A 26,168-nucleotide genomic window follows, 5' to 3' on the forward strand; every position below is an offset into this window, starting at 1 on the left:
CAGCTACAAGATTTTTTTTGTGAGTCTTACACAAAATTGTGTGCATTTATGACATACACAGACAGTAAAACAGAGCAGAAAGGGACCAATTTCATACATACACACATAAAACAACTTTATCTATAAAAGTCCTGCCGCAAGCTGCATCTGGGTCATTATGGCTTTGCAGAACATATAACCTGGCAAATTATTTGCTACAATTGCTATAAAATGCAAATAACCTATCTTAATGAGCCAGTCTGCATTTAACATATGACAGAAAACATTTGCCTGAGCACCTGCAAGAAAATTATTCAAGGTAATAAGAGGTTGTGTTCAGCGATCTAGGCTCTTTCCTCATCCTGGGGTTGCCAGCCCATGAAAGCTCATTGTGATACTGTGGGATATTGCTTAGGATGGGAGCAAGCTAACATTTCATGACAACATCTGCTACATTACTCACTGCTGTATCATATTGAATCCAGTGCCTTGTGCCAAAGCTGGAGGTTTAAAAGATGCTGAACTCAAATAAGTTCTGCTTGTGCTGTTTTACAGATTTCATATATACCATTCTTTACTAAGATTATATTTGTGCTGGAATGAATGAAAGAATGAAAAAACATAGACAATTGAACAAAAGGAGAGTATTAGGTATTAGACCAAGAAAAGTCAGATATACAAAAGCTTTAAAAGCATGAGTTCAAAAGCATTAGTTCCACATTGTCAAGGCTACACAGTTCACTAAGCAGTTGCTAAGACAAAGTGCTAATAACATATGCTTTAGCACTGCAGTATCAGCCCCAACAGACATTTACCAAAATCCCCCTGCATCCACATCTCTGCATGTTCCCTCCACAGTGCAATCACTCTGACCCAATCCATTGTCAGGATCTCTTTCTTTCAGCCATAATCCCAGCAGAGTCCTACCAAATCCCTGCTATTAGCTTCCTGAAGTGTCTATTACCCTCTCCAGGAACAGAAAGGTACAGTAGCAGAGATGGAGGTGTTGCCACTCTATCTCCACTTGGCAAATTTAGCCAGAGATTGTATGTGGGCAGTCAGGCAATGATATGATGCTCATATTTGTGAACAAGACCATAAAGAATCCTTATAAGTCATTAGGATAAAAAAAAAACCAGGAGGTAATAAAGGAGCTTGAGCTTTGTGTATATACAAACAGTGTATATTTTAGAAGTTGTTGATCATTAGGTTAAGTGAGCCAGTCTTTTTCAATCAACAATAAGCCGTTAATTATGAAAATGTGTTTCTTTTCTTGCTTTATTTTTTTTTTTTGTACATTCTTTTACATTTTTCAATAGGTGCCAACTGGAGACTGCACAGTGGATTATACATTTGAAATATGTTTCTCCTGCAGTAGGTGAAAATAACTCAGGTACATTATAGCAAAGAAACATTGACTCAGAGAGCAGAGACACTGTGCTGTTGAAAAGTTATCCAACACGCAGGATAAGTGTGAGGTGAGTATCAGTGCTCTACTGGAAAGCACATTCCAGCTCTCTTTGCCATGGTTCTCGATCAATACAGCCTCTGCATCACTTAGCGAAAAGATGACAGGGAATGTAGTGATGTGCATGCTGGACAGGTAAAGCCCAGGTGGAAACGACACTAAACACAGCAGGAATGTGAAGAAGAAGGTGAGGCAAAATAAACAGAAAGAAATGAGTGTGTACATCTATCTGTGTGCTCTGGAAATCAATCAGTCATCTCCTATTCCTGTCAGAAACATGGGCTTAATGTCACGCTCGATACAAATGTACCACCAGGAACAGTGGTGTGTGTGTGTGAGAGAGAGAGAGAGAGAGAGAGAGAGAGAGAGAGAGAGAGAGAGAGAGAGAGAGAGGGAGAGAGGAAGAGAGAGAGGAGAGATACATAAGACAGGAGCTGAAAGGCCTGAGATTGCTGGAGCATTTTGCCTTTGGGGCCTCCGGCCTGCAACACTTGTATAATAGAGCACCATCCAAAGATTTGACCTTCAGCTGTCTCTCAAACATCTGCTGTCTTCTGTCTCCAGCTCTTCTCTCTCTAATGGCTGGTTTTGTCTTCCTTATGAGCAGGACTCTGCAGCTTTCAGAGAGGGGGTGAAATCACCGCACACAGGGAAAGAGATGCCAGAAGAACATTTATTAGCTGGAGCTTCATCTACTGTTAAACCTGTTGTGATGTGAATGTGTTTAATGGAGGCCTACTGAGGTGTTGGGAAGGAGCCTCATTAAAAATAGTGAAGCTATTAGATCAGCTGCATTTGGTAGTCATGGGGTACCACTATTAAAAAATCTGAACTTTCTTCTACACAATACTGGGATTAAATTATATTCAGTATGATGCAGCAGCCCATGTGATATTCTGGGAAAATATTTACAGTATTGGATTATACAGTATACTGATTGTACAACACAATACAACACAAACCCAACTCCAATGGACTATATGACAGTAGAAAGGACATAATCCCACACTCCAGTGTTTATAATAATTTATATTCACAGTCTCTGGTGTCACCAAATGACGATGGGATCCCTTGTGAGTCCGGTTCTTCTCAAGGTTTCTTCCTCATCTATTCACCAACTAAGGGAGCTTTTTCTTGCCACAGTTGCAAGCAGACTTGCAAGCAGGCATCTATATGAAGGCACAAATATTCTTGAGGGCTAGACTTTAACCGAGGCAGGAAAGCACCCCATAGGACATAAATTTAACTAACAAACTAACGAATAATAGCTAGGTATTGATTTAAAATATTGTAAATAATTTTCCTACTTTTTTATTTGCTTTTGCTTTTTTCCTGTATCCAAGAATGAGACTCTAATGAGTTAATATTAATATTCATTCATTCATCTTCTACCGCTTATCCGAACTACCTCGGGGTCACGGGGAGCCTGTGCCTATCTCAGGCGTCATTGGGCATCAAGGCAGGATACACCCTGGATGGAGTGCCAACCCATCGCAGGGCACACACACACTCATTCACTCATGCAATCACACACTAGGGACAATTTTCCAGAGATGCCAATCAACCTACCATGCATGTCTTTGGACCGGGGGAGGAAACCGGAGTACCCGGAGGAAACCCCCGAGGCACGGGGAGAACATGCAAACTCCACACACACAAGGCGGAGGCAGGAATCGAACCCCGACCCTGGAGGTGTGAGGCGAACGTGCTAACCACTAAGCCACTGTGCCCCTTAATATTAATATAATATTGATATTATAATATTGATTTTAATAATAATATTGATTTTTATTATAGGTCATTTTTATTGTGTATTTTAATCTTATGTTAGTCCTTGATGGTGTAAAATGATACAAAACGGCTATAAAACAAAAAGAAAACAACCTTTACAAGAGGGATATTAAAGCAGAAATGTTGTAAATATGAATTACAAACTACTCTCTTTAAATAACCTGGATTCTTACAAGTATGGGCGTTATTGTTTTGACCAAATCCTGCGTCGTGTCTGACAATTTAATCTTGTCTGGTTGCGCACGCGTGTGTGTGTGTGTGTGTGTGTGTGTGTGTGTGTGTGTGTGTGTGTGTGTGTGCTGCTCTACATTTAGCCTTTTTTTATTTTCTTAGTATATCTGAACCCTTTGGTTTATCTGCTACAATGATTGTATTAAGACTGCAAAACCTTCCCTCACATCCATCTGTCTGCTTCAGGACATGCTCCTTTTCAATCAAGTACTATGTAGCATTGATCAGATCCTAATTAAATTTCTATATTTTAACTCCTTAATTTTATGCAGCTCATATTGTTTGGGGAATCCAATCCACAGGACCTGTTTATTATGAAGTCAATGTCACAGACAACCAGCTTTTGATCATTATTTAATATTAGCAGAAGATCAGCTGTGCGTAGCTTCATGTATCATTGTTGTTATTGTTGGTGTTGAGACTGTCGTGTTTTTAATAAAGATCAGTTACACCAAAAAAACGTCTCACTACTTTGAAAAACCATCAACGTTCTATTTTCTGTCTTCAAAGCAGATTTGATGAGGCATAAAACAGACGCATAAGAAAGGCATAAAACATAAAAAGAGACAGCAGAGACATCAATTCTTTTGTCCTCTGTAGAGGTTCAGCGTCCATGGAGGTGTAATCAGGAGAATATAGTGAATAGCAGTAAGGATATGGAGATCATGGATGCTGGTATATTTTATGAGGCTCTGGCTATGAACCATGAACTGAAACAGATGATGTCTTTAATCCAAGCTAAACTTATGCTGCTTTTGTTGCTGTGTGCGATCCACCTCCTCTGCTGCACCAGTGCTCTTGTCCCTGCAATATTAGTCAGCTCTACTCATGCAGCCTTCAGATACTGCAATCTCCAGCTAGTATTGTCGTATCCAAAAACACATCATTATGAGAGAGGTCCTTACAGTATGTTCTTGTGTGGAACTCCTATGAGTAGTTTAAGATAGAATAATCATAATAATCACCATCATCTATTAGATCAGCACATGAGGTATTGTTTTCTCTCTTTTATCCTGACAATGTGCTTAAAGACACGCTCTTCTACACACACAAACACACACACACATAGTCTCAAGGCTGCAGCAGCTCTGATTCACTGAAATTCTGCTTTTTAATAACTGATTAAACTCCCTCCGAATTGAACACATACCTGCAGCCACTTTCTCTTCTTTGTATTAGCGCTTCAAGGATTTCCAACTTTTGCTTAGCCTTGGAAATGACAGCTGAGTTGACTTATTCAAAGGCTGCACAGCAACCTACTATTACAGGGAGGATGAAAATACTGCATCATTCAAGGTTTTTTTTTTTTTTAACACAGAACACTTGACGCAGATTTGCAGGAACAGAACACTCTTTCTTTTGTTGTTGTGTTTAGCCTTGACGTGCACTGTCAAGCATAAAGCTATTAATGCCACTCAAACTACATTCAAAAAAGGTCTTAATAGCTTCTGTTGGATAAGGATTATATTCTTTGGATCAGAATCTGGTTCAATAATAACTGCTTGTGATGCCATGTCCAAAACTGCAGCATTAAAGAGTCTCTCATGTCTAATTGTATGAGTCCAAAGAGTCCAGGACTGAGTCAATCTTACTGATTGGGATTCTATAAAACTGTGAAATAAATTAATTAATGCTAGTGGTAATGTTACTGTCTGTTATATTATGAGCCAAGGCAGTCTTGTGCCCTGCCATCTGCTGCAGCTATGGTTTCACCATTGTATGTGTTTGTGAGTGTGTGTGTGTGTGTGTGAGAGAGAGAGAGAGAGAGAGAGAGAGAGAGAGAGAGAGAGAGAGAGAGAGAGAGAAAGAGAAACTGAAAGACAGAAAGAAAGAGCGACAGATAGACAGACAGATAAAGGGAGGGAAAGACAGAAAGAGAGGGAGACAGACAGACATACAGACAAATAGACACAAGGACAGAGAGAGAGAGAGAGAGAGAGAGAGAGAGAGAGAGAGAGAGACAGACACAGAGAGAGAGAGAGAGAGAGAGAGAGACAGACAGACAGACAGACAGAGAGTGAGTTACATGTGAAAGGACAAAATCAAAGCAGTGGACAAGTGAGTTCTCCAGGGAGATCCAGCTGCTGAACAGATGTGCACAGTGAATCGAATAACCTGAGAAAAACAGATAATGCACAGCTTTAATTAAAGATAATGAATGTAACCATGTAAAGGATAGAACTGAGATAGGAATTGAGAAAAAAGAGATGACAGAGAATCACTGAATCCTGCCATTGGATCACCTTCACACTTTGTGTCATTGTGTTATTCGATTGTTCCGCACCTACTGAATTTACCTCATGTGATCTCCTTTCTCCTCACACTACAGCGTTCATTACAGACTCGACAATTTCTCTACAGGCAATCACGCTCTAATCGCTATTCAGTTTCCCAGACTTCCCATAACGACGTCTTCCCACACAACGAGTCTCTTCTACCAGATTACAGTCTGAACGACTCTGAGAAACCTTTATGTTAAGATTATGTTTAAGCATCGACCAGTAACCCTAGACTTCATGTGTGAGTGTATTGTCATTGAAATACACATGTGCGTATACATGTGCTAATAGCTTCACACAGCTACCCATAACTATTGTACCTGGACGTTTTTCTTCTACTTGTTTTTTATTCTTTTTCCTGTGTCCAAAAACAAAATCTCATAGATGAGTTGTTTTTATTGTGTAATTTAATCTTATGTTAGACCTGGTTGGAATGGAAAAAAAAAAGTGTTTTGTTTTTTATGTGTATTTAATACATATGTCTGGCTATAAAATAAAAATAAAACAACAATACGCCTTTACTTTTTCATGTACTTTTAAATGTGCTTATAGCTTCCCATAGCTACCTGTTTCGATCAAAAGCCACCAACATACTAATCTGATCTCTTTGTCATGCCTTAAATCAAACTGAAAAGAAACCTTGTTATTTCTAAACAACAAAAAAAAACGTTATAAATTGCACTGAGACAAGTACTGCTTTTACATAACTGAGGGAATGTTAGCAACAATAACTCATTCATTCATCACACATTAATATTACAGATTTACACTAAACACAAAGCAAGACTTTAGGACGTTATAACACATGGTCATGCCCAACGTCTGTAAACTGTATGTTTTAATGACCCAGTGGTCTCTTGAATGTAATCAAGCCTGACACCTAGTGGTTAAAACAGAAACGGTCTAATTTGAAACAAAGCACATACTGTGTAATATTCCATAAACTGCACATTGTATTCAATTACAAAATCGTTATTTTCTTTAACATAGGTAGTATAGCCACAGTATTAGAGCCCAAACTCCACATATAACACTGTCAAAATGCAGAACTGCACACAGGTGAACATCTATATGACTTTCCATTTTGCAAACAACTAATGAGAGCAAATGTGTTACACGATAATGTTATGGGTCTTAGTAAGCTGGTCTTTTCTTTAAAATAAAGACTTGTATTGGCAACCCAAAAGAAAAAAAAAAAGAAAAAATCACGCTTGTACGTAATTAATCAGACACAAGTTAATATACTGACAATAAATTGTCAATTTATGTTTTTTATCCATTTTATGGTATATATCAATAGAAAGCCCATTCAACTCATGTATAAAGCTAGTTTGCTACAATAATTGCCATTTAGAAAAATTCTCTACAAAATTGCCGGGTCAGTTCATTGTGTAAAAAAAAGTTCAGACTGTACATTTGGTACTATACATTGGACTGGTTTCCCACATCAACACACAACGCATCTGTCCTTCCTTTTTTGAAATATCCATTACAAATCTAAAAGAGGCCTTTGCTCTTCTTTAGTTTCAGCTGTTTCCAGTTGGGGAGCACACTGAACTCTTCTCGCGTCATCTCCAGAGCCGTCTGCAACCATAAACACATCAATTCAATTCAGTTCAATTCAAATTTATTTGTATAGCGCTTTTAACAGTGGACATTGTTTCAAAGCAGCTTAACAGAACATAAGAAACATAATACACAAAAATAATATTATAGAAATGCTTTTAGATTATGATTAATATTAGACTTATATTTAAATGTGATTGTATGTATCCCCAATGAACAAGCCTGAGGTGACTAAAAAACTCCTTTTGATAGAAGAGGAAGAAGCCTTGAGAGGAACCAGACTGAAAGGGGAACCTCATCCTCATTTGGGTGACACTAAAGGGTGTGATTATAAATATACATTTTGAAAATCGTGTATTGATGAGGAGGTTGTTGTCCTCAAAGACCACATAGTTAGCATCTCCTTCTGGACTGGTCAAATAACTACATGAAGCGGAATCCAACTGGAACATCAGCAACCAGAAAACACATACTACCTTTCAGGATTAAAATCTTAACCTTCATGATTTTTTTTTTTGCAGATCCAAACTAGGCTGAATTTAAAACTGAACTGAAAATGGATTTTTGAAGCCTGGAACATTTCACATGGTCACCAAGGACTGAAGCTGCGTGAACCATCCTGAGGTGTATATGGCGGATGAAAAATCTGCTAAGATGTGAGCAGATGGTTTGTGTACCTGGAAGTCTTCATCAGACAGGTAGAGCTCAAGGCGCAGAGGATCCACTCCTTCAGGCAGCGGTCTGGTGGTCAGCTCCTCCAGAGAGTACTGATTCTTGCTCAGCTTGGACAGAGCATCGTCCACAAGGATTACCTTATTCCTCATACCCTGAATCAGCACACACACACAGACGTGTACACTTGCATGAACGAAACTAAAAATTCTATTTAAGTGGTATGCAATGTTTCATGTTGTTGCAGTTCGGGTACAGGTGTGGAGTTACTCTGAGCTGTGATTGATAGCGTGTGTACCTGCATTCTGATGCTGGGATCTTTCTCCCAGTATGGGAAGATGTTAGTAAATGTAAGGGGCTCAGCTCCAGCCAAGATTAGATAAGCCGGTGGGGGTCGCCTGGAGTTCTTTGCTGAAAACATACACACATATAGTCTGTTATACTCCATCACAAGTCATACTCTATCTCCTTTCTCAGAAAACTGAAACTTACACTTAAAACAGTTATATGGTACCAAACACACACACAAACACACTCAACTGTTTGAACAGCTCTGAATTGTAGAAAATCAAATCACTCACACAACTACTGTTTTGCACACCACATTTCAATACCTCATCCAACTGCTGCTATAACATAAGTGTCTATGTTTACTTGAACCCTTTTTGTTTACAATCCTCTATTTTTGCACAAAATAAACTGTATAATAATCAGAATGCACACTGGTCAGTTCTATTTTGTGTATCTGTGTATCTGTCCTGTAATGTTTTGTATCGTCTTTTGCCTCACACCGTTTCACTAGGTTACACACAACGCACTATATGTCGTTAGGACAACTTACTTTAAGTTCTTAGCTCTGTGTTGTTTTATGTAACATCATGGTCCTGGAGAAAGGCTGTTTCATTTCACTATATACTACGTCAGCTATATATGTTTGAAATGACAATAAAACTTTTTGACTTTACTTGGTTTCTGGTCATTTTGTTTCTCAAAAAGTGCCCAAGCAGAAGCAGTGTAATAAACAGAGATCCTATCTTATAATTCATAAGCATTTGCATTAGCATTTGGACTCATTATAAATGTTTCTTGTATGTATTTTCTTTAGTGTTTGGACAGTAATTTGTAGCCTTTATAAAGCTCGCAAACCAAAGAGCCAATCATACGCAAGAATAAGCTGTGTCTATAATTCGTTTCATTATACACAGCAGTATTTTGCCAGAAAACACAGTCCAGAAGGCCCAGAGCACTCATTTAATCCTATAATGCAGTGTGATAAGTCTTGTAGAAACAATGTACCCTAGTGGCCACAAAATACCCATAATGCATTGCATTGATTGCGGAGTTCATCCATGGATATGAATAAAACAAGCTATGATGGTGACATTTCTTTATACTTCTCAGACTTATTACATATGTAATTGTAATAATAATAATAATTAATATTATTATTTATATTAATTATAAGAAAAGTCTTTTCATTCACATGTTTATAGATTTGACAGAACTGTGTGGAGAGTGTTGTAGAGTGATGAACACCTCCGGGTAATGTTGTGTACAATCACAAGAGTGCTTTACGTAGTGTTCTCTATATTCTCTATGGAAAACTGAGGTGTTTTCTATGTCATCTCCATTTAAAATATGTCTGCTGTCAATGTGAGACATTTTTACGTCTGTTCAGTGAACTGACACAGAATTTTAGTGGTTGAACTTTTTCAGAAACAGTGGGTTTGATATCACCATTTACTTTAAAGATAGAAACATTTGTCTTTGTTTTTTTTTGGAACTTTTCTATAAACAGATCGCTGCTTGTAAGCTAGGTACAAACATACATACGTACTTATGCAATACTACAAATTCTGTGGAGTGAGACATAACAAAGACATTAAATACTGAACATAGACACAACAAAACAGGTGCAAGTTCCATTTTATTGACCTTTGGTTAAAGGAGTTTATTCATACTTTGTTTTTTGTTTTGTTTTGTTTTGGTGGTGAGTGTGTAACTGAGCACTGTAATGATGTTCTGGTAAACCACTTTCAGTTCCAGTTTTCTCTCAAGTTGAAGAAAAATGATTTACAATCTCATCTGCTCTCGCTTGCGTGATGGAAACTATCATGTATAGTCATGAAAAGATCTAGTAACCTCTAACCTTTGCAGTAATGCAGCGTAGACTCCATGGCACACTTCCTTTCGTTGTCCCAGCGGATCTTAGCAGAACCTGTGCACTCTGCATCCTCTGGCTGCTGGCCTTGCCACAGGTACACTTCCATCCTGTTATCCAGCAGAAACAGAGCTATAGACAGAGAGAGACAGACAGAGAGAGAGAGAGTGTTGGTGACAGAAGTAATAGAAAAAAGAAACCAAGGACTCTAACCATTAAGATGTGCTAGTCAGACATGTATACTGTATAGCAGTATAGCTAAATAACTGGGATTAAATATAAATTGTGCTTTAGTATCATTGATTAAATGATTATTAGTGCCAGATGAACCACTGACTGACCAATATGTCTGACGGTTTTGCCAGTGACACACACAGATATTGAGATCCTTCTTCATAGCCAAACATTTGTGGACTTTATATCTTTCCAGTTATAATAAGCTCCACTCTTCTTAAGTCTTTCCACTAGATCAAAGAGTGTGTTTGTGGGGATTAGTGAGATCAGGCACTGGTGTTGGGTGAGAAGGTCTTGGGTTCAGTCAGCATTGCAGTTCATCCCAAAGGTGTTCAGTGGGAATGATGTCAGAGCTCATTGCTGGACACCGCAACCATGAAAACCACGTCTTCAGCTTAAACCACCTCGCTTATAGATCACTTGCATGAGTTCTATTTCTCAGATAAAGACTACTGTAGCATCAGTGTTTCTTAATGAAATCTAGGCTACAGAAATATTTACTGTTTACATTTACATGTATTTAGCTCCATGCTCAAATGTACATGGTTTGTTAAGTTCAGGAATTTTTCCATCACAGCAAGAACCAAGGCCCAATTTAAATTCTGACCTGTAGATCCAGGAACCTTTATATTTGCTTCTTCAATGTAAATACTGGAATTCTTAGAGTGGTAAGTATTTTATTCTCATGTAGTTGGAATTTCTCAGCAAACAAAAAAAAGTTTCTCAGCATGTTCTGAACTGCAGTATAAATGCAACTTATTTGTGGGTAATATCAGTAATCTGTAAGAACCTGGTTGAGGTGTGGAATAAAGGTTCTCCTGCAGGAACGGCATCGCCATCACAGAACCCAGCACTCGTGAAGGACTCAGTTGTTCCTCCCCTTCGAAGGTTCCAGAACTGGCACTGAGGCGGTAAAGACGAGGTGTGAAGTTGTATTTTCCTGGATCTAGACACACACACACACACGCACATACACACAAACACACACATTGTAAAGAAGTCAGTGCTCTTTTTAGAACAGTTTTGATTTGCTTTATGACTTAAATGTAGGGATTTTGTGGAAAATAACTGGCATAATTGGAATCATAAATCTATGTTACTGGTGCTGGATGTGAAAAACTGTCTAGAATGCTAAATGCACAACCTCTCAAGTATAGAATAAATCCCATTAGTAAGTTTTGGACAGATAAATGTACCTTGCAGCATACAGTCATATGCTTTCCTGTCCTGCTTGCCGAGTGCATCCCAGAACTCCTGCGGCTCTGAACCTTCTTCTATCTCCTGCACTTTCAGATTAGTGTTGCTGTTTAACCCGAGCTCTGGAGCACAGCTGCAGCACACACACACACACAGACTCAGACTCATCCACAATTAAATGCACAAGCATTTTATGCTTGTTTATGTAAGAGTAACGTATGATAACTCACGTGTGTGTGAGGCGCTCCACAGTCCTTTTGGCCACATCGTAGGTTGTTGACTGAGCCTTGCAGCCACGCCACAGGTACAGCTGTCCCTGTTGTACACCCAGGACGAGGAGACAGCCACGAGAGCGCAGGCTAGAACTGCAGCACTCAACCTCCAGAAGAGATGCCTCCACTACTACCTCCCCACGTATACAGAACATCCTCCAACCACCTGGCAAACACACACACACACATACTTTTATTCATGTCCCTGAGGTATTTCAGGTTGTGATTTTCTAAGCTTAAGGCTATATGATTTAATGTTCGATATACAAAATGCAACATTCATGTAATCAATTTTTAAAAGGATTAAGTCTCTCTGTTAATTCCCATTTTTAGATTCACTTCAAACAACATCTAGTAATCTGCAAACACACACATACATACACTGCACACAAGATTTTCAGTACAGTACAGTAAGTGATTTGAATTAGTGACACCATGACAATCCCAGCCTTACAGTTACAGTATAAAACACTTCTCATTATTTACTTCACTCTTCTGAAATCTGTATACCTGTGTTTTTTCCACTGTCCTCTCTGGAGCCTCGGTGGATAACTAATCCTCCGTTGAAGAGCTGGAGGAAGCAGGGTGGCTCTTTGCCCTGTGTGACGAGTACTTGTGATCCCCGCTGGTTTCCCAGCTCCACCGTCATGAGTGCTGAGGTGCCCCGCCCACTCACACTTGACTGACGGCCCTGCCAGAAGAAGCAAGCAATGCGCTCTCTGCCAGGACCTGAGGCACTCAGTTCACCAGGCTTCTGTCTTTTACCCACTGTTACAGACACACAAAAACAGACAAATACAGGACCACATTCCTAAGTGTCAATGCTCTCATTTGAAATAGAACTTCAATACCTCTTCTATCTCACTCACCCACACTGGTGATGGAGTACTTCCAGCGGATGACGTAGGTGTCACCCTCGTGCAGCTGACCCACGCTCTCGGCCGGGATCTCAAAATCATCAAACTCGCGAATATGCCAGGCATCTACTGCCACCGTGGCTAACTGAGCCTGTCGTCCGTCTTCTGTACTGACTAAACCATAACCTCTCTGCACATCTACACCCTCTAAAGCCATCTTTAGAGGAATGTCACCTCCATCCAGCAATGCCTTTACGTCACACGGCTTCAGGTCCGAGTCCTGAGTGGCAGTGAAGTGTTGCTGTACTGGACTCTACAAATATACCCAAGAAGTATGTTTCAGGCTTTCTCAATTAATTATGCATAATTTACTGGGATAAAAAAGATACTTAGCTGTAGTTTGGTATCTTTTTTAGATATTGGTGCATTTCATGTTTTAAAAAAATACAGTGAAAGACTTTTTTAGGAAGAAGGGAGGGAAAGAAATGAGTAGGCTGATGTTCCTGAGTCACTGTGACAATCCTGTAACCGTAATTCTGTCAGATACGTCAAACGATGTGAAACTTTAGAGTTAGGCATGTAAAAAAAAGTCTGATTACATGATGACAGGCAGCCAATCATGAGAAAAATGAGTAAGAGTGTGAAAAGGCAAACAATCTGGAGTGAGTCTCAGAGCATATGAGTTTATATAATATTATATAAATAGGGCAATAGATGCGGGAGTGGAGTTTTTTCTTTGCTGAATAAGTGAGGTCGATTTATTGTTGTTGAGGATGCTCTTTTACCTCAAGATATGATAATAGAATGCAGTGACAGATTTGAGTGCAGGCTTTTAAGTGTGCATGTCGAGTATGCCCAAAACATATAGGCTAAGAGCATGACTAAGGTGGTCAAAGCACAGAACAGACACAGCAACAACTGAAGCATGACAACGAGGTACACAGAAAGCAGAGCTTAAGTGCAGGTGCTCAAAACAGGTGTGAGAGCTTAGTGAGACATGTGACAAGGTAGACAAGATATGCAGGGGCTGATGGGTAATGTAGTCGAGCACCGGTTTTGGCATAACCATCAGAACAGGTAAAAAAAACCTATGACAGCCATGACTGCAAAATGTGTCAGTTTGCTTGTCTAATTCTGATTTTGTTTATCCTTCAGTGTCCTTGATTGGTGCTTGTAATATGATGGGGCAGAGATGGCTGGAGGGTTTGAAAGGATGTGGTAGCTCAGTGGTTAAACTGCCACTCCTGGACCCCTGAGCAATTGCTCAGCTGTATAAATTAGATAAATGTAAGTCGCTCTGTATAACAGTGTCTGCCAAATGCCATGAATGTAAATGGTGTCCAGTTTACAGTGAAAATATTTCGAATTGAATGGAAAACAAAAAAAAATCATAATATAAAATGTTGAGCATAAAAAACGCCATGATTATAAAATTTGAGTCATTAGTGTAGTCCCACATGCTGTAGTGTGATGTTCAGTTGCACATATGTGTGTGGGAGTAATTGCATGTGTAGTAACTCTCACCTTCACCTCCCCCACTGCTGGCTCATCTTTCATGGGTTTGCGCTCGGCCCAGTCCAGAAACTTCTCCCTGAACAGTGCTGTCTCATTATGCTCTGAAAGCCTTCCAAACAGAGCCCAACTCGGCCTGCCCTCACCTTGTCTATACACACAAAAGAAAGACAGTAGCTGAGACAACAAGCCCACAAAACCTTTTAACTGTCCCCTGCTCAATGTTCTACCAGATGTCACCAGATGGGGGCAGTACTTTATCGGTAGCGTGATTAGGGAAAGTAATGACATTGCTTTTTATACAAATATGTTTTGCAGACGTTCCATAGAGTATGTGAGCTATCCCAAAGCTATGTGATCATTCCTTCTGTCCAAACGACTCTATAAACTGAGCATCCGCATTAAGGCTAACAAATGTGTTTAGTGAATGTGAACATGTAAGCTGTAATCAGGCATATGAATGAAGCTATGTCAGCCGGAACACAATGCAACATAAAATCTAGTAGAAGGTCGACTCACTGAGGGAGATCCTTATTGGAGGAGGAAGAGTCCAGGGGGTTGACCCTGCAGGTGCTGTAATCATAGGTTCCACTCCAGAGCTGTTTGCCCAGCTGCACTGCCACCTTCCTGTCACTCAGGGCCACATCCTTCCCTGTCCACACATACACCTCGCTGCCAAAATCAAACACCAAAGCCTGGCTCGCACACACATGCAAAAACACACAACAATCACAAAGCAGTGAGATGAAGCAGTCTCTAACCGCTCCAAACAATGGCATTGTGTAAAGCTGTACAGACTTTATGAATGTGGCGGAACAGAGCTCTGACCTCTTTGGAGTTCAGTAGAGTCACACTGGGGATGGAGGCCCAGGCTTCCTCATAAGGCACTAACTTGTCTTCTACCACCCTATAGATAGCGTTCGACTCCAAAATACCACTCTCATACAGTTCATCTTCATCAGGATCCCCGGCAGCTACACACACACACACACACACACACACACACACACACACACACAATTAGTACTGTATTAGTACACAAAGTACCTTTTTTAAGCTTGTCTCTTTTCAACAGCATCTGTAGCATATGAGTGAAGAGAAAAGACAAAAGAACAGTAACAATTCAGTCTATATTCAAAGTGCATTTACTGAATTCAGTTAATTAACACTGACCATATGTACCTATAAAATATGTTGTGGTAGCCTAGTGGCTAAGGTTTCGGACTACTGACTGGAAGGTCATGAGTTTGAACTCCAAGTCCGCCAAGCTGCCACTGTTGACCCCCTGAACAAGACCCTTAACCCTCAATGGCTCAGTTGTATAAATTGAAATAAATTGTAAGTGAAAGTAAATGTAAATAAACCCTCAACCCTGGCCCTTAACCCTCAATGGCTCAGTTATATAAATTGTAAGTGAAAGTAAATGCAAAGTGAAAAGATTATTCTCTCATTATTTTGGTCTATTATAAATTCCCACTTTGTTTTGTTTTGGTTTGTTGCCTCATTGTGTTCACCTGTACTGTGCTAGTCCTTGTAGTGCACCAAAAGCAAAATTAATGCTATGCTGAGTTTATCGACTTGTGTACTGCCACATATTACCACTGCAGGTTACCAGTCAACAAATTTAGAGATTCATTTACAAATAAATTTGTAGAATTCATAAAAGTGTTTACCATTAACTTTGTCCTTTTCAAAGTGAGAAAATGTCAAAATTATTTTTGTGTTCATTGCTCGTTGGCTACAGGTGCCTTTTATTGAGAATAGTCTGTAAAACGCTGCATTACTTTAAATAGACCATATATTGTATTTGATTTATTTAACATTTTTTTATGGGCTGTACTTAAAGCATACACACATATTATATCTACGATAGCACTTTACCTGAAATAAAGGTATTGTATAACTCTTCTATTTTTTTTTTTTTTTTTTACTTTTTTCTACTTTATCTTGCAAATGTGAGTGTCAAAGAGCTCATCTCTAATGAGAGCTTAATGCATCTGTTCCATGCACTAAGTCCAACAGTCAGCACTTTGTACACGTATGACTGAGTGTGTTTACTGAGTGTGTAATGGTTGTTCTCAAACACGGCATCTGTGCTCCATATGCACACATTTGCACTGAAATTTGAACTGCTTGCACTGAACAAACATTTGAATATCTGTGCGTGTCTGTTCTCAGCACCTCTATATTCTGTCTGTCCTCCAAGAAGGTTCCAGAAATCCTTGGCAGTGCGGCTGCTTGTGTTGATGCCCTCCTCCAGAACCGTGACCTGAGGGGCTTTACAGCCGAGGTCTCTCTTAGCCTGGACATACTGTGCCATCTCTGAGCCCTGTTTCACACACACATGCACACACACACACACATTGTGGGTGAGCGCTAATCTAAAACACCCTTGAAGCTTCTGGTGTGATTCACTGAGCCAGATGTAAGAGCAGTGAATCAAAGTAAGTAATAAAAGAGACTATGAGCAACAATTTAGCCTTCAAACTGCTTATATGAGATTTAGCTGGGCCCTGAACAGCCCGAGAGTAAAACCAATTTATCACAACAGTGTATTGGATATGAATTCAGGGTGTGTGCTAGTAACCTTGGCCTTCTCGATAACGTTGGCAAATTCCCCACACCACAGGAAGCAGTGATTTGGGGTAATTAGCAGAAAACAATCACCGCTGTTTAGAGAGAGGGCTGTGGGCTCCACCAGACGCACCTGAACGTGTCTGCGCCCTACAAGTGCACACACACACACACTTTGTTAAGTTCTTCTATAAAGTACTTTATATTACTGTATTTGTTTTTGCAGGACCTTACCACACAAAGAATGGCATCACTTTTACAGAGCTTTTGTGATAAACAATTAAACATTTCTCAGTAACTCAAATCATCCTTTTTACGGGGAAAAAAAGGCTGTTAAATGATTGTATTGATTTTGAACTCACTATGCTGTTTGTAATTTATAGCATTTAACCTCTACATTTAAAAGTGTATTAAAACCCCTGGAGGTCTGCTGTAACAATGCCAATTTGAGTAGAGCTATAAGCTGGTAATTATTTAATACCCTAAAGCCAGAATGTTCCGTTATGATTTATATTGAGTGCTGATTGCATCTAACATATTTGGAAGCACAGTATTAATATAAAATACAAAACCAATACAAAATGACAAAACAATGCCAAATAGAATTTTCTCAATTTCTACCAAATGCAAAGCCTTTTCAAGGCAATTGTTTAAAATGAAGCATGTTTTAAAACATAAAAATTGTCACATTTGACTTTCAAGCCTCTGCAAGAAAACAAACCAAAGAGCAGACTGACCTTACTTAGTTAATTGTGCTTAATATTCTATTAATAGTTTAATAAAAATCACTCCAGAGTTTTCATTGTGTTTGTAATCGAGAGAGCCCTAGCTGCTTTATTCTATTGTGAGGAGGCTGAATGTGAAGTCTGATTTATGTTTAATGGATCTGCACTGACGAGAACCTTGTTTTTATTCACAGGAACTATGCTGTTGCTCAACAGTCAATGTTAAGTAATGTTATAAAATGAGCTGTAGATGAAAAGGTATTAAAATATTCTTAAATTGGCAAAATTCAACTTCACATGTATTAATGTATCTACCATTAATAATGATGCCGCACAAATGAGATTAGTTCTATAAAGAGATATAAACCTAAAGATAGAGAAAAATAAAAGACGTTCGTTTAGGACGACATATTGTTCAGTAAAGAATATAATGAACCTCAGCTCTTGCCTTCATGTCCTTTCCACCCAGTCATTTCACTTTGCCCTCAGAGACACCCACCTTTGATGTGGATGAGCATGAGCTTGTGAAAAGGAACTGCGCTGTTGTTGGTCACCACTTCAGTGGACTTAACACTTCGTAGGTTTACATTCCTGAAGTTTTCTTTACTTGCCAATCCGGCCAAGGCACAACCAGCCATCTTTGAGTGTTTAGCCACTGAGAACACACAGATCAGCATGAGGAACATATATAAAATCTATATATTAATCTTCTTAAAGGAATTAGTTTCAAATAACTTTTTTTTAAAAAAGTGGTTTTCAGTTGTTAAAATGGGATTTAAAGTCTCACTTCTCTCTACTTGGATCCTCTTGGCCTCCACAGTTGCTACGTTGAGTCTCTGCTCAGTGTAAGCCTGTCTCAGGTCGGCTCGAGCTGCCAGGGCACGTAGAGGGTTCCTTGAGCCTTTTGTGTTGCGGGAAGGCCTCACTGACCGCCTGTGCTCTGCTACTGATGTGGTTAACCTGAAGAAGAAAAAAAAACACTTGCCAAAAACATTCAAGAACAGTGTTTAAATGTAAAATAGGAAAATCAGACAAATCATCAGACACAGATGGGTTAAGGAAGGTTGACAAGAATATACACAAAATGATACCAATAGATACAATAGACACAAACTTTATGAAAGATATAAAATAAGGACGCATCTCAGAGAAGAAAGATGTCGCTTACTTTGGAGAGTCAAACAGGACAACACTGAAATCCTCCTCTTTATCCAGAATCAAATTTGAGGTCTGTGATGTGGGGGACATGGGCATGGGAGACTTAAAAAAGCGCTGAAATGTCTCGTCATCATCCAGGGTCATCACCTCCTTCTCCTTCTCCTCCGTCACCTCGATGGTAGAAGGTTTACTGCTTACACCTGCTTACAGGCACATTTAAACCCTTGTTTACTTGTTTAGATTCTATCTCTAAATAGAATACATATACAATACTGTATGAGAAATGAGTTGAAATAACCTTTACTGTGAAGTTTGTCTAAAAAGGACTCCAGTTTGTCAAGCCGCATGTCGCCCTCAGCGTCAGGTCGAGTGGAGATCTCTGCGGGAAACATCAACATGAACTTAGATGACTTGTAAAGTCATCAAGAGCTTGTTTTTTCCCCCCTGTATGAGATTCTGTACGGGCTCTGCTGTATGGGTTAGAGACTATAGCAGTGAGAAAAAGACATGAGGAGAGATGGAGGTAGCAGTGATGAGGAAGTTGAGGTTCTCTTTAGGAGTGACGAGGATGGACAGGATTAGGAACGAGCACAAATAAAAGCCAGGAAAGAATGAGGAGGAAGGGCGGTCCTTAACCATTTTTGCCAGTACACAGCGTTGCATTCTGCCAGTGGTATGGAAAGAGTATTAGTGGATATTTTCAATCAGTAAACAAATAATTTATGAATTTTATTGCTGCAAGTCTGATATAAAATGAGTCAGGACATTGTTGGCTTTCAGTGTGAGATGTTTTTCACACATTACACACTTAGTAGTTGAAGATATTGGTTTTAGTTTTCGGATTCTTATGAACAAATTTGGGGCAAATCAGAGAGTTTGGGTTTGAAATCATCATTTACTTAAAAAAATAAAGAAATGATTTCTGTAAATATACTGGCCCTAGTAGAAGGTAAAAACAGAAGTAGAAACAGGAATTCTTAAAACCCTGAATATCTGCTTTCATATGAGACATTAACAACCACAATTTAATATATTCTAATGAAATCAGTTGTATTCATTACCCAAAATATAAAAAAGACTAGTAGCCTTATTGTAAATGACCGTGTATGGTTGTGTCACTTTAAATTTTTCTTGAGGATGTTACATGTTTCAGCATGTTTCTTGAGCATGTTAGGTTATGCAGTAGGGGGAGTAACGCAAAGGTAATTAGATCAGCAGAGAGAAAAGAGCGAAGATTCATGTTCCTATACAGTCCATATACATATATGTGTTTTCCAGTGAGCAGAGACTAAATTCTGCTTAATTTCATCTTAGTTCCCTTTGGTAAAGCGGAGCGAGGTATGTGATGTCGACATATGTTACGTGTTATACAGTAGTTTATTTCAAAGTCCTATGAGCCTGTTAGCATGTACATGTTAATCATTGAGCTCTTTTTGTTAATTAATCGTTTCATATTGTCTTCATTCACTTTATCATTTATATTTTAGATGTTTCTCTGTAAATGTGAACTTTATTTATTGTATTTTTTTTGTATATGAGTCGTATTTATTGGTTATGTTGTTTCTTTGTGTAGTTTCACGGTGCTACGCAAACTAAAGTTTAATGGCGCTCTTCGCGAGCTAATTAAAGAAAGAAGCACCCGTCGGAAACTCTCTGTGTCTCTTTTATGGATACCAATGGGCAGCTACACTTATTCAGAGCAGGCAGTTCTGAAATAGACTACTGTGTACTCAGAGTAATGCACTATTATTAATATAAGACTATTTCCCACATAAAGTAAAAACAACATTCACTTTCAATTGTTATCTGTATTTAGAACACAATATATGTTCAATCTGAATAATATATTTTTATTTGATTACATGCCTAGTTTGAGGCTTTACCTTCTAAAGGCTTGACTGGTGTGCTGTGGCTTGCTTTCTTGCTGAGGATAACAGGCACATCATCTCTAGTGGGGGATACAAGACCTGGTGGAAAAACAGACGCACCACAGTCAACCGCTTGAATTCGAAAGGGGATATGAAATCAGCATGAAGATGAAATCGTCTCAGTGTAACATATTGTAGACTGAGTAAACAAAGCCAACATTTCTGCATCTAGATGAGTGTATACCTCTCTTGGCCATGCGTCCAGCCACAGAGAACTGTGTGGAGTCGTTGGCAGCTCCTTTCCCTTTAGTTTTCCACTGCTCTTCCTTCTCCTGCAGGATCTTCATCCGCTGGGATAAGGACATTTTTGTCTCCACTTCGGTTGAAGATTTCTGCAGAGAGAGATGACAGGAAGCCAGAAAGAAAAAAATAAATATTGTGTGTTGTCAGATTTTGTAAGAAAAAAAAACATGCTTCCAATATGTACATCTCTATCTAAAAATGATTTTCCATCAACCAGAATACGTAAGCGGAACATGGTAACTCAGTGGTTAAGACGTTGGATTACTAATTGGAAGCGTCTGAGTTCAAATCCCAAGAATCTTGAGCGATTCCCTTAACTCTAAACTACACAGTTATAAAAAAAGAAAGAAAATAAATTTTAGTCGCTCTATATAAGGGCATCTGCTAAATGCCATTTATGTAAATGCAATGTAAATGAGAACATCGACGCCCTTGACAATGAATCTGCGAGACGTATGGTTTTCAGCTGTAAGACATACATTTCTCTCAATCGCAGCACTAACGAGCGCTCACAAAAATGATTTGCACATAACAAGAGCACTAGTACTGAAATTAATCTCCACCATTAAAATGAATGACCACAGTCAGATGAACAGTATAATAAATAGCACTCTGCAATCACCAGACATGTTGCTGTTATAATTCATGTAAATTGTCTGTTTGGTCTGTCACTCGTTATTAGCCACACAGTCTCACTAATTTAGAGCAAGTCTTTTCTATTAGTCTTATTTTTCCTGTCTCCTCCTCTCCATCGTAAATGCACAGACTGCCGACATGCTATAATAAATGTCCATCCAAGGAAATTATGATCCTACCACTGCAGTGTCTGGACCAATTAAGCAGGAAAACGTTCATCGAATATCAACCAGAGGTCATCTGGTTAAACTGTGTTGAATTTTCAGAGGTGCAGAAATAATAACTGTTACTACTCAGTGCTCTTTCCCACCTGGTGTAATAAAGGCAAGGGTATTTTCAGTCTGAGCTGAATAAGCCAGCTCTCTAGTAGACACACAGTAAAACAGATTACTTCATACTGACTCTGTGAGAAAAGCCAGACACGTATGACTGTGACCCAACAGAAAATGGTAAAACAATTCAATTCGCTTCAATTCCCCCAAGAAAATTCATCAGGAACCACAATTCCTCAGCAGGAATAAATTACTAGCCTGTCAACATTAGTCATCCACCACAATAATGAATCAGGCTTTTCAGAAATAAAGTCCTTATTGAAATAATATTCACAGGTAATACACAGCTGGAGACGACTCCTCGGCCCACAAGTGTGAGCACGGACCCTGAGGAGCAAGGAGAAAAAAGACGGAGCTCCAGATCCCGAGAAACACACAACCCATGCTCCTTAACATCTGGAACTTTAGAGCATGCAGTCATTGCAGGTGTCCTCGGCAATGGCTGAGTGAAAAAATACATCGAGCTTGTAAATTCCTGCGTTTAACGATTCAAGCCTTGGGATAAATTGTGTCTGATGAAGTTTGGGTGCCTTAAACAAGCATACGTTAGTGTGCACACATACATACATACTAGTCAAGAGTCATGTTGCTGGAGTCAATTACGCCGGGAAAACTGTTACGCCGGGTACTGTTAGCGACCCGAGTGAAAGAGAGTGAAAACACAAGCCCCAGAGCCTCACAGGAAGACAGCATTTCCCTAGAACTCATGCTGAGCCACAATTGAACAATATTCCTTTTCCATTCCCAGAGGTACAGTTATACCAAAGAGAGCCATAGTATTAAAAAAGCTCTTGGACTACACCCAGTACCCTCTAAACCATTCAAAAAACATACAAAAAAAAAAAAGGATGAATCAAAACATACAAACCCAACTACAGCCTGTTCATGGAGCAGAACCATGGAAAAGCCGATGTGGCATGCGTCACACACTCAGAGACATGATAAAAAAACTATGTCCATGCATCAAAACAAAAACAGACAGGTAAAAACTCACCTGATGATAAAAAACTATAGGCTAAGCAGAAGCTGAGAGGAAGGACAGGAAGAAGACAGGACAGGAGCCTAAAGTAGGGAAGGAAAATACAGACTGTAGAGGTACAGAAAAGAGGACAAAATGTGAGTCAGAAAGTCAGCAAAAGAAGGCCAAAGGAAAATCCACAGGAAAGGAATTACTTGACATCTTTGAATTATTAACTATGAGTAATACTCAATAGCTTATAAAGTAAATCAGGAAACAGTGGAAGAGCTCAATAACAGGTGTACGTGGGGATCAGGATGAGCTGAGGTCATTGTTATGGTTCTGGAGCTGATTTCTTATTACGTGGTGGGTGTTACCTCTGGGCTTTCACTCGAACCTGTTTTAGTTGACCTGACACTTTTCAAATTCCTCTCCCGAGAACTTGCACAGAGGGTGTATGAGTGTGAGAGAGAAATAAAGAAGACAGATTTTTCTCTGATTAATCTAAAGTGGAAGAAAGATTTCGGAGACATGTGGCTCAGACCTCCTGAACGTTGACGATTTTCCAGTTACTTGATTCATGTGAAAAGCTGCAACATAATACATCCTAAGAGACACGACTTCAGAATAGTGATACATCATTTCAGTAAAGTCGTTTGGTATGAAGCAAGTCATATAACATTCTGTTAAGCTACAAACGCTATTGTATCATAGCTTGCTATTTTCTTTTTTTCACTTTATCACATCAACAATCCATTTTTTGTCTCAGCGTGAAGTTGTAAGCCAAACTAACAAGACACAGCTGATGCTAGCAGATAGACGATGTCATCTATACAGGAAATGGATGGCACAAAGACAACATGTGCTTCGGACTACCTGAATTTTCATATACGTGCTAAAATCCGTGCATATATTCAATGAATTATCCACATATGAAATATGGCCATGCACATTTTAGCTTCAATACACTAATTATCGATCTTACCCAGTTTATCTCCCAGTGTGTCTCCTTTTCAAACACCTTGAATTTTACAGACATTACATATTATAGACCATGTTTACAAGCAAGCCAACATCTTGTATATCCTTCTGCTCACCAAAAGATACAGTAACACCTACTGATATTATATGGTTACATAAGTTGCCTTCATCTATCAAATCAACAAAAAACACACTTTTGAAACACAATTTCGGAAAAACAGTTCATGACATTGAGAAATTGCAAGTTAGCAAAATTTGTGTGATAGTGTGAAGATTAAGCCTCATTAATCGATCTTTTTTGTAAAGTTTGTGTAAATGTTTTTTATGTGCCTAAACAAGCAAAAAAGTCATGACAGATTTAAAAGTTTTGGTAATTCTGATTTTCTTCATCCTGACGTATGTGTTGATAAACGCTAATCACCACTGAAGTACAAAACACATGCACAGCACAGCAGATTTATATCCAGTGGCCAATAAAACTCCAAAAAAAGGCAAAGAATGATTATAAGGAGGCAAAAGAACTTAATCTATCAATAATGGAAGGTAATTAATGGCTGAATTTAAAGCTAATCTTTAGCCCATTTGAAGCTTATGAATTAAGATTTACATAAGTCTCCTTATATATAATTTTTTCACCAACTCAGCAGCTCTTGTAAATTACAAACTTTTTTTCATAAGGTCCAAATTTCCTGTGTAAACTCCTGCAAGCACTTTACGATAAAATACATTCATATCCAGCTTGGTAAATGAGACCTACCTTTGGGCTATCGTTACTCCTCTCAGACTATACAAATTAGGCATGAGGTCAAATTCTGAAGTCAATCAGCAACAGTTCAGGCTTAAAAACAAGCACACACTTTACACTGACTGCCCAGAATTAAGACCCTAAGGAATATATACAAATTATGTGGTATAAATTAACATGCTGGAGCTTGTTATACCACATAATAAACATCAGGATGACCATAAAGTGTCCAAACTCCACAAGAGCCACCATTTTTCTTCAAGCTTATATAACCTCCATATTACATTACTTATGCCAGATTGAATGTACAAGACATTCCCCATTTGGAGATAGTCTCATTTAGTGGGAAATAACCTTAGCATGGGGCTCGGTCTGCAGTGCAGAGCCAGGTCTTACTGGCAGGATTACTGGAAGAAAATCCACCAACATTTAGGTTAAAGTTCATCATTCCAGAGTCACAAATTAGGTGATAAATGCTTGAAGATATAGTTTTCAGCCTGGGGATGAAAGACATCTTGTCCACTCAGCAACAAAAGCAGTAAACTGTAGAGACAGATCAAAGAGTCTGGAGAAGTTAAAGACTCATCACAATGCCATGTTTTGCCAGAATATGCAAGTTTCGGTTTATGGCAGATTGAGATGAAAGGTAAAAAGTCATTTTGAGTGGATAATTTTTATCTGTGTGTGTGCGTGTGTGTGTGTGTGTGTGTGTGTGTGTGTGGATGTCACAGGGCAGCCTGCTGAGCAAGAATTCTGCCGTTATTTCATATAAACAGTGAGCTGTAAGCAAAGCTTTAAGAGGTAAAGAGGTATATCATTAATGTATTTTTCATCACTAAGTGTTTTATCCGGGTCAGGTTATATACCCAGGATGTAACACCACTCTAAAACAGAGCACGAAGTACACACACATCTTGATTTGTAGTTATTCACACATTGGGAACATTATGCCTAGTCAGTCCACCTACACCATGGAAACCAAAAGAACCTGGCAGAAGCATACAGGGACACACAGACACATGAAACACCACACAGACAGCAACCCATGCTCAGATCTGAACTGGGGACCTTGCAGTTATATAATCTCTTACAATTTATTTGTCACACTTGCCACACAATACTTGCAAAATGGGTTATAATGTAAGTCTTAAAGGATTAATGCAGCACTGTATCATTTTTGAAGAATTCCTTTAAAAATTAATTCATTCAGTAATCTCATTCTGGCCAACTGACTGCAATGAAATCACACGTTTAATTGAAACGAACATGACCATAATGAATGCGGTATATAAAGACACTCAATGCTGTAATGTTACTCCTGGTGGATTTTCCTGAATCCCTCAGTGTGTTCCTGAATGTGTGTGTCTCTACTGTAACATTAGCTCCACCAAATGACTTTGACCCAGTTTTTCAGCCAATTGCAAACCCTCAGCTGTTTCAGCATATGTGGCTGAGTGTTGCTCTAATGCACGTATGTGTCTACCTTCTTCTTCCAGGCGTTCTCAGAGCCCTGCAGCTGGTTGAAGCGGTCGGCCAAGGACGTCTGGACCAAATCGCTGGCTTTGGATTTCTTCAACTTACTGCGCCAATCTTCATCACTACCTGTCAGCTCAGCAAGCCTGCAGAAATAGAGAGGGAAAAAATTGTGAGAAAGTCTGAGAATAATTAA

At 39.1% G+C, this 26,168-nt stretch overlaps 1 protein-coding gene across 3 annotated transcripts in view; it reads right to left on the bottom strand.

Moving 5' to 3' along the window:
* Positions 1–5,596: 5,596 nt before the first annotated feature.
* The window catches only part of svild (supervillin d), a 50,452-nt gene continuing 29,880 nt past the window's right edge, over positions 5,597–26,168 (bottom strand). For 2 of the 3 annotated variants that reach the window (XM_060861030.1, XM_060861037.1), the window contains exons 8-28: positions 25,983–26,118; positions 20,789–20,936; positions 20,560–20,643; positions 18,975–19,055; positions 18,687–18,876; positions 18,306–18,478; positions 18,018–18,173; positions 16,807–16,943; positions 16,401–16,548; positions 15,048–15,193; positions 14,739–14,914; positions 14,232–14,370; positions 12,720–13,020; positions 12,361–12,618; positions 11,809–12,016; positions 11,578–11,711; positions 11,172–11,327; positions 10,136–10,279; positions 8,285–8,397; positions 7,992–8,141; positions 5,597–7,332 (exon numbers count right to left, since the gene is read on the bottom strand). In XM_060861030.1, the coding sequence (XP_060717013.1) occupies positions 7,246–7,332; positions 7,992–8,141; positions 8,285–8,397; positions 10,136–10,279; positions 11,172–11,327; positions 11,578–11,711; positions 11,809–12,016; positions 12,361–12,618; positions 12,720–13,020; positions 14,232–14,370; positions 14,739–14,914; positions 15,048–15,193; positions 16,401–16,548; positions 16,807–16,943; positions 18,018–18,173; positions 18,306–18,478; positions 18,687–18,876; positions 18,975–19,055; positions 20,560–20,643; positions 20,789–20,936; positions 25,983–26,118 (3,265 nt within the window). In that variant the 3' untranslated portion in view covers positions 5,597–7,245. The remainder of the gene's footprint in view (positions 7,333–7,991; positions 8,142–8,284; positions 8,398–10,135; positions 10,280–11,171; positions 11,328–11,577; positions 11,712–11,808; positions 12,017–12,360; positions 12,619–12,719; positions 13,021–14,231; positions 14,371–14,738; positions 14,915–15,047; positions 15,194–16,400; positions 16,549–16,806; positions 16,944–18,017; positions 18,174–18,305; positions 18,479–18,686; positions 18,877–18,974; positions 19,056–20,559; positions 20,644–20,788; positions 20,937–25,982; positions 26,119–26,168) is intronic. The other variant, XM_060861045.1, reaches the window with a different exon arrangement.

This window comes from Tachysurus vachellii, chromosome 2, assembly GCF_030014155.1.
Source record: "Tachysurus vachellii isolate PV-2020 chromosome 2, HZAU_Pvac_v1, whole genome shotgun sequence".
NCBI lineage: Eukaryota > Metazoa > Chordata > Actinopteri > Siluriformes > Bagridae > Tachysurus > Tachysurus vachellii.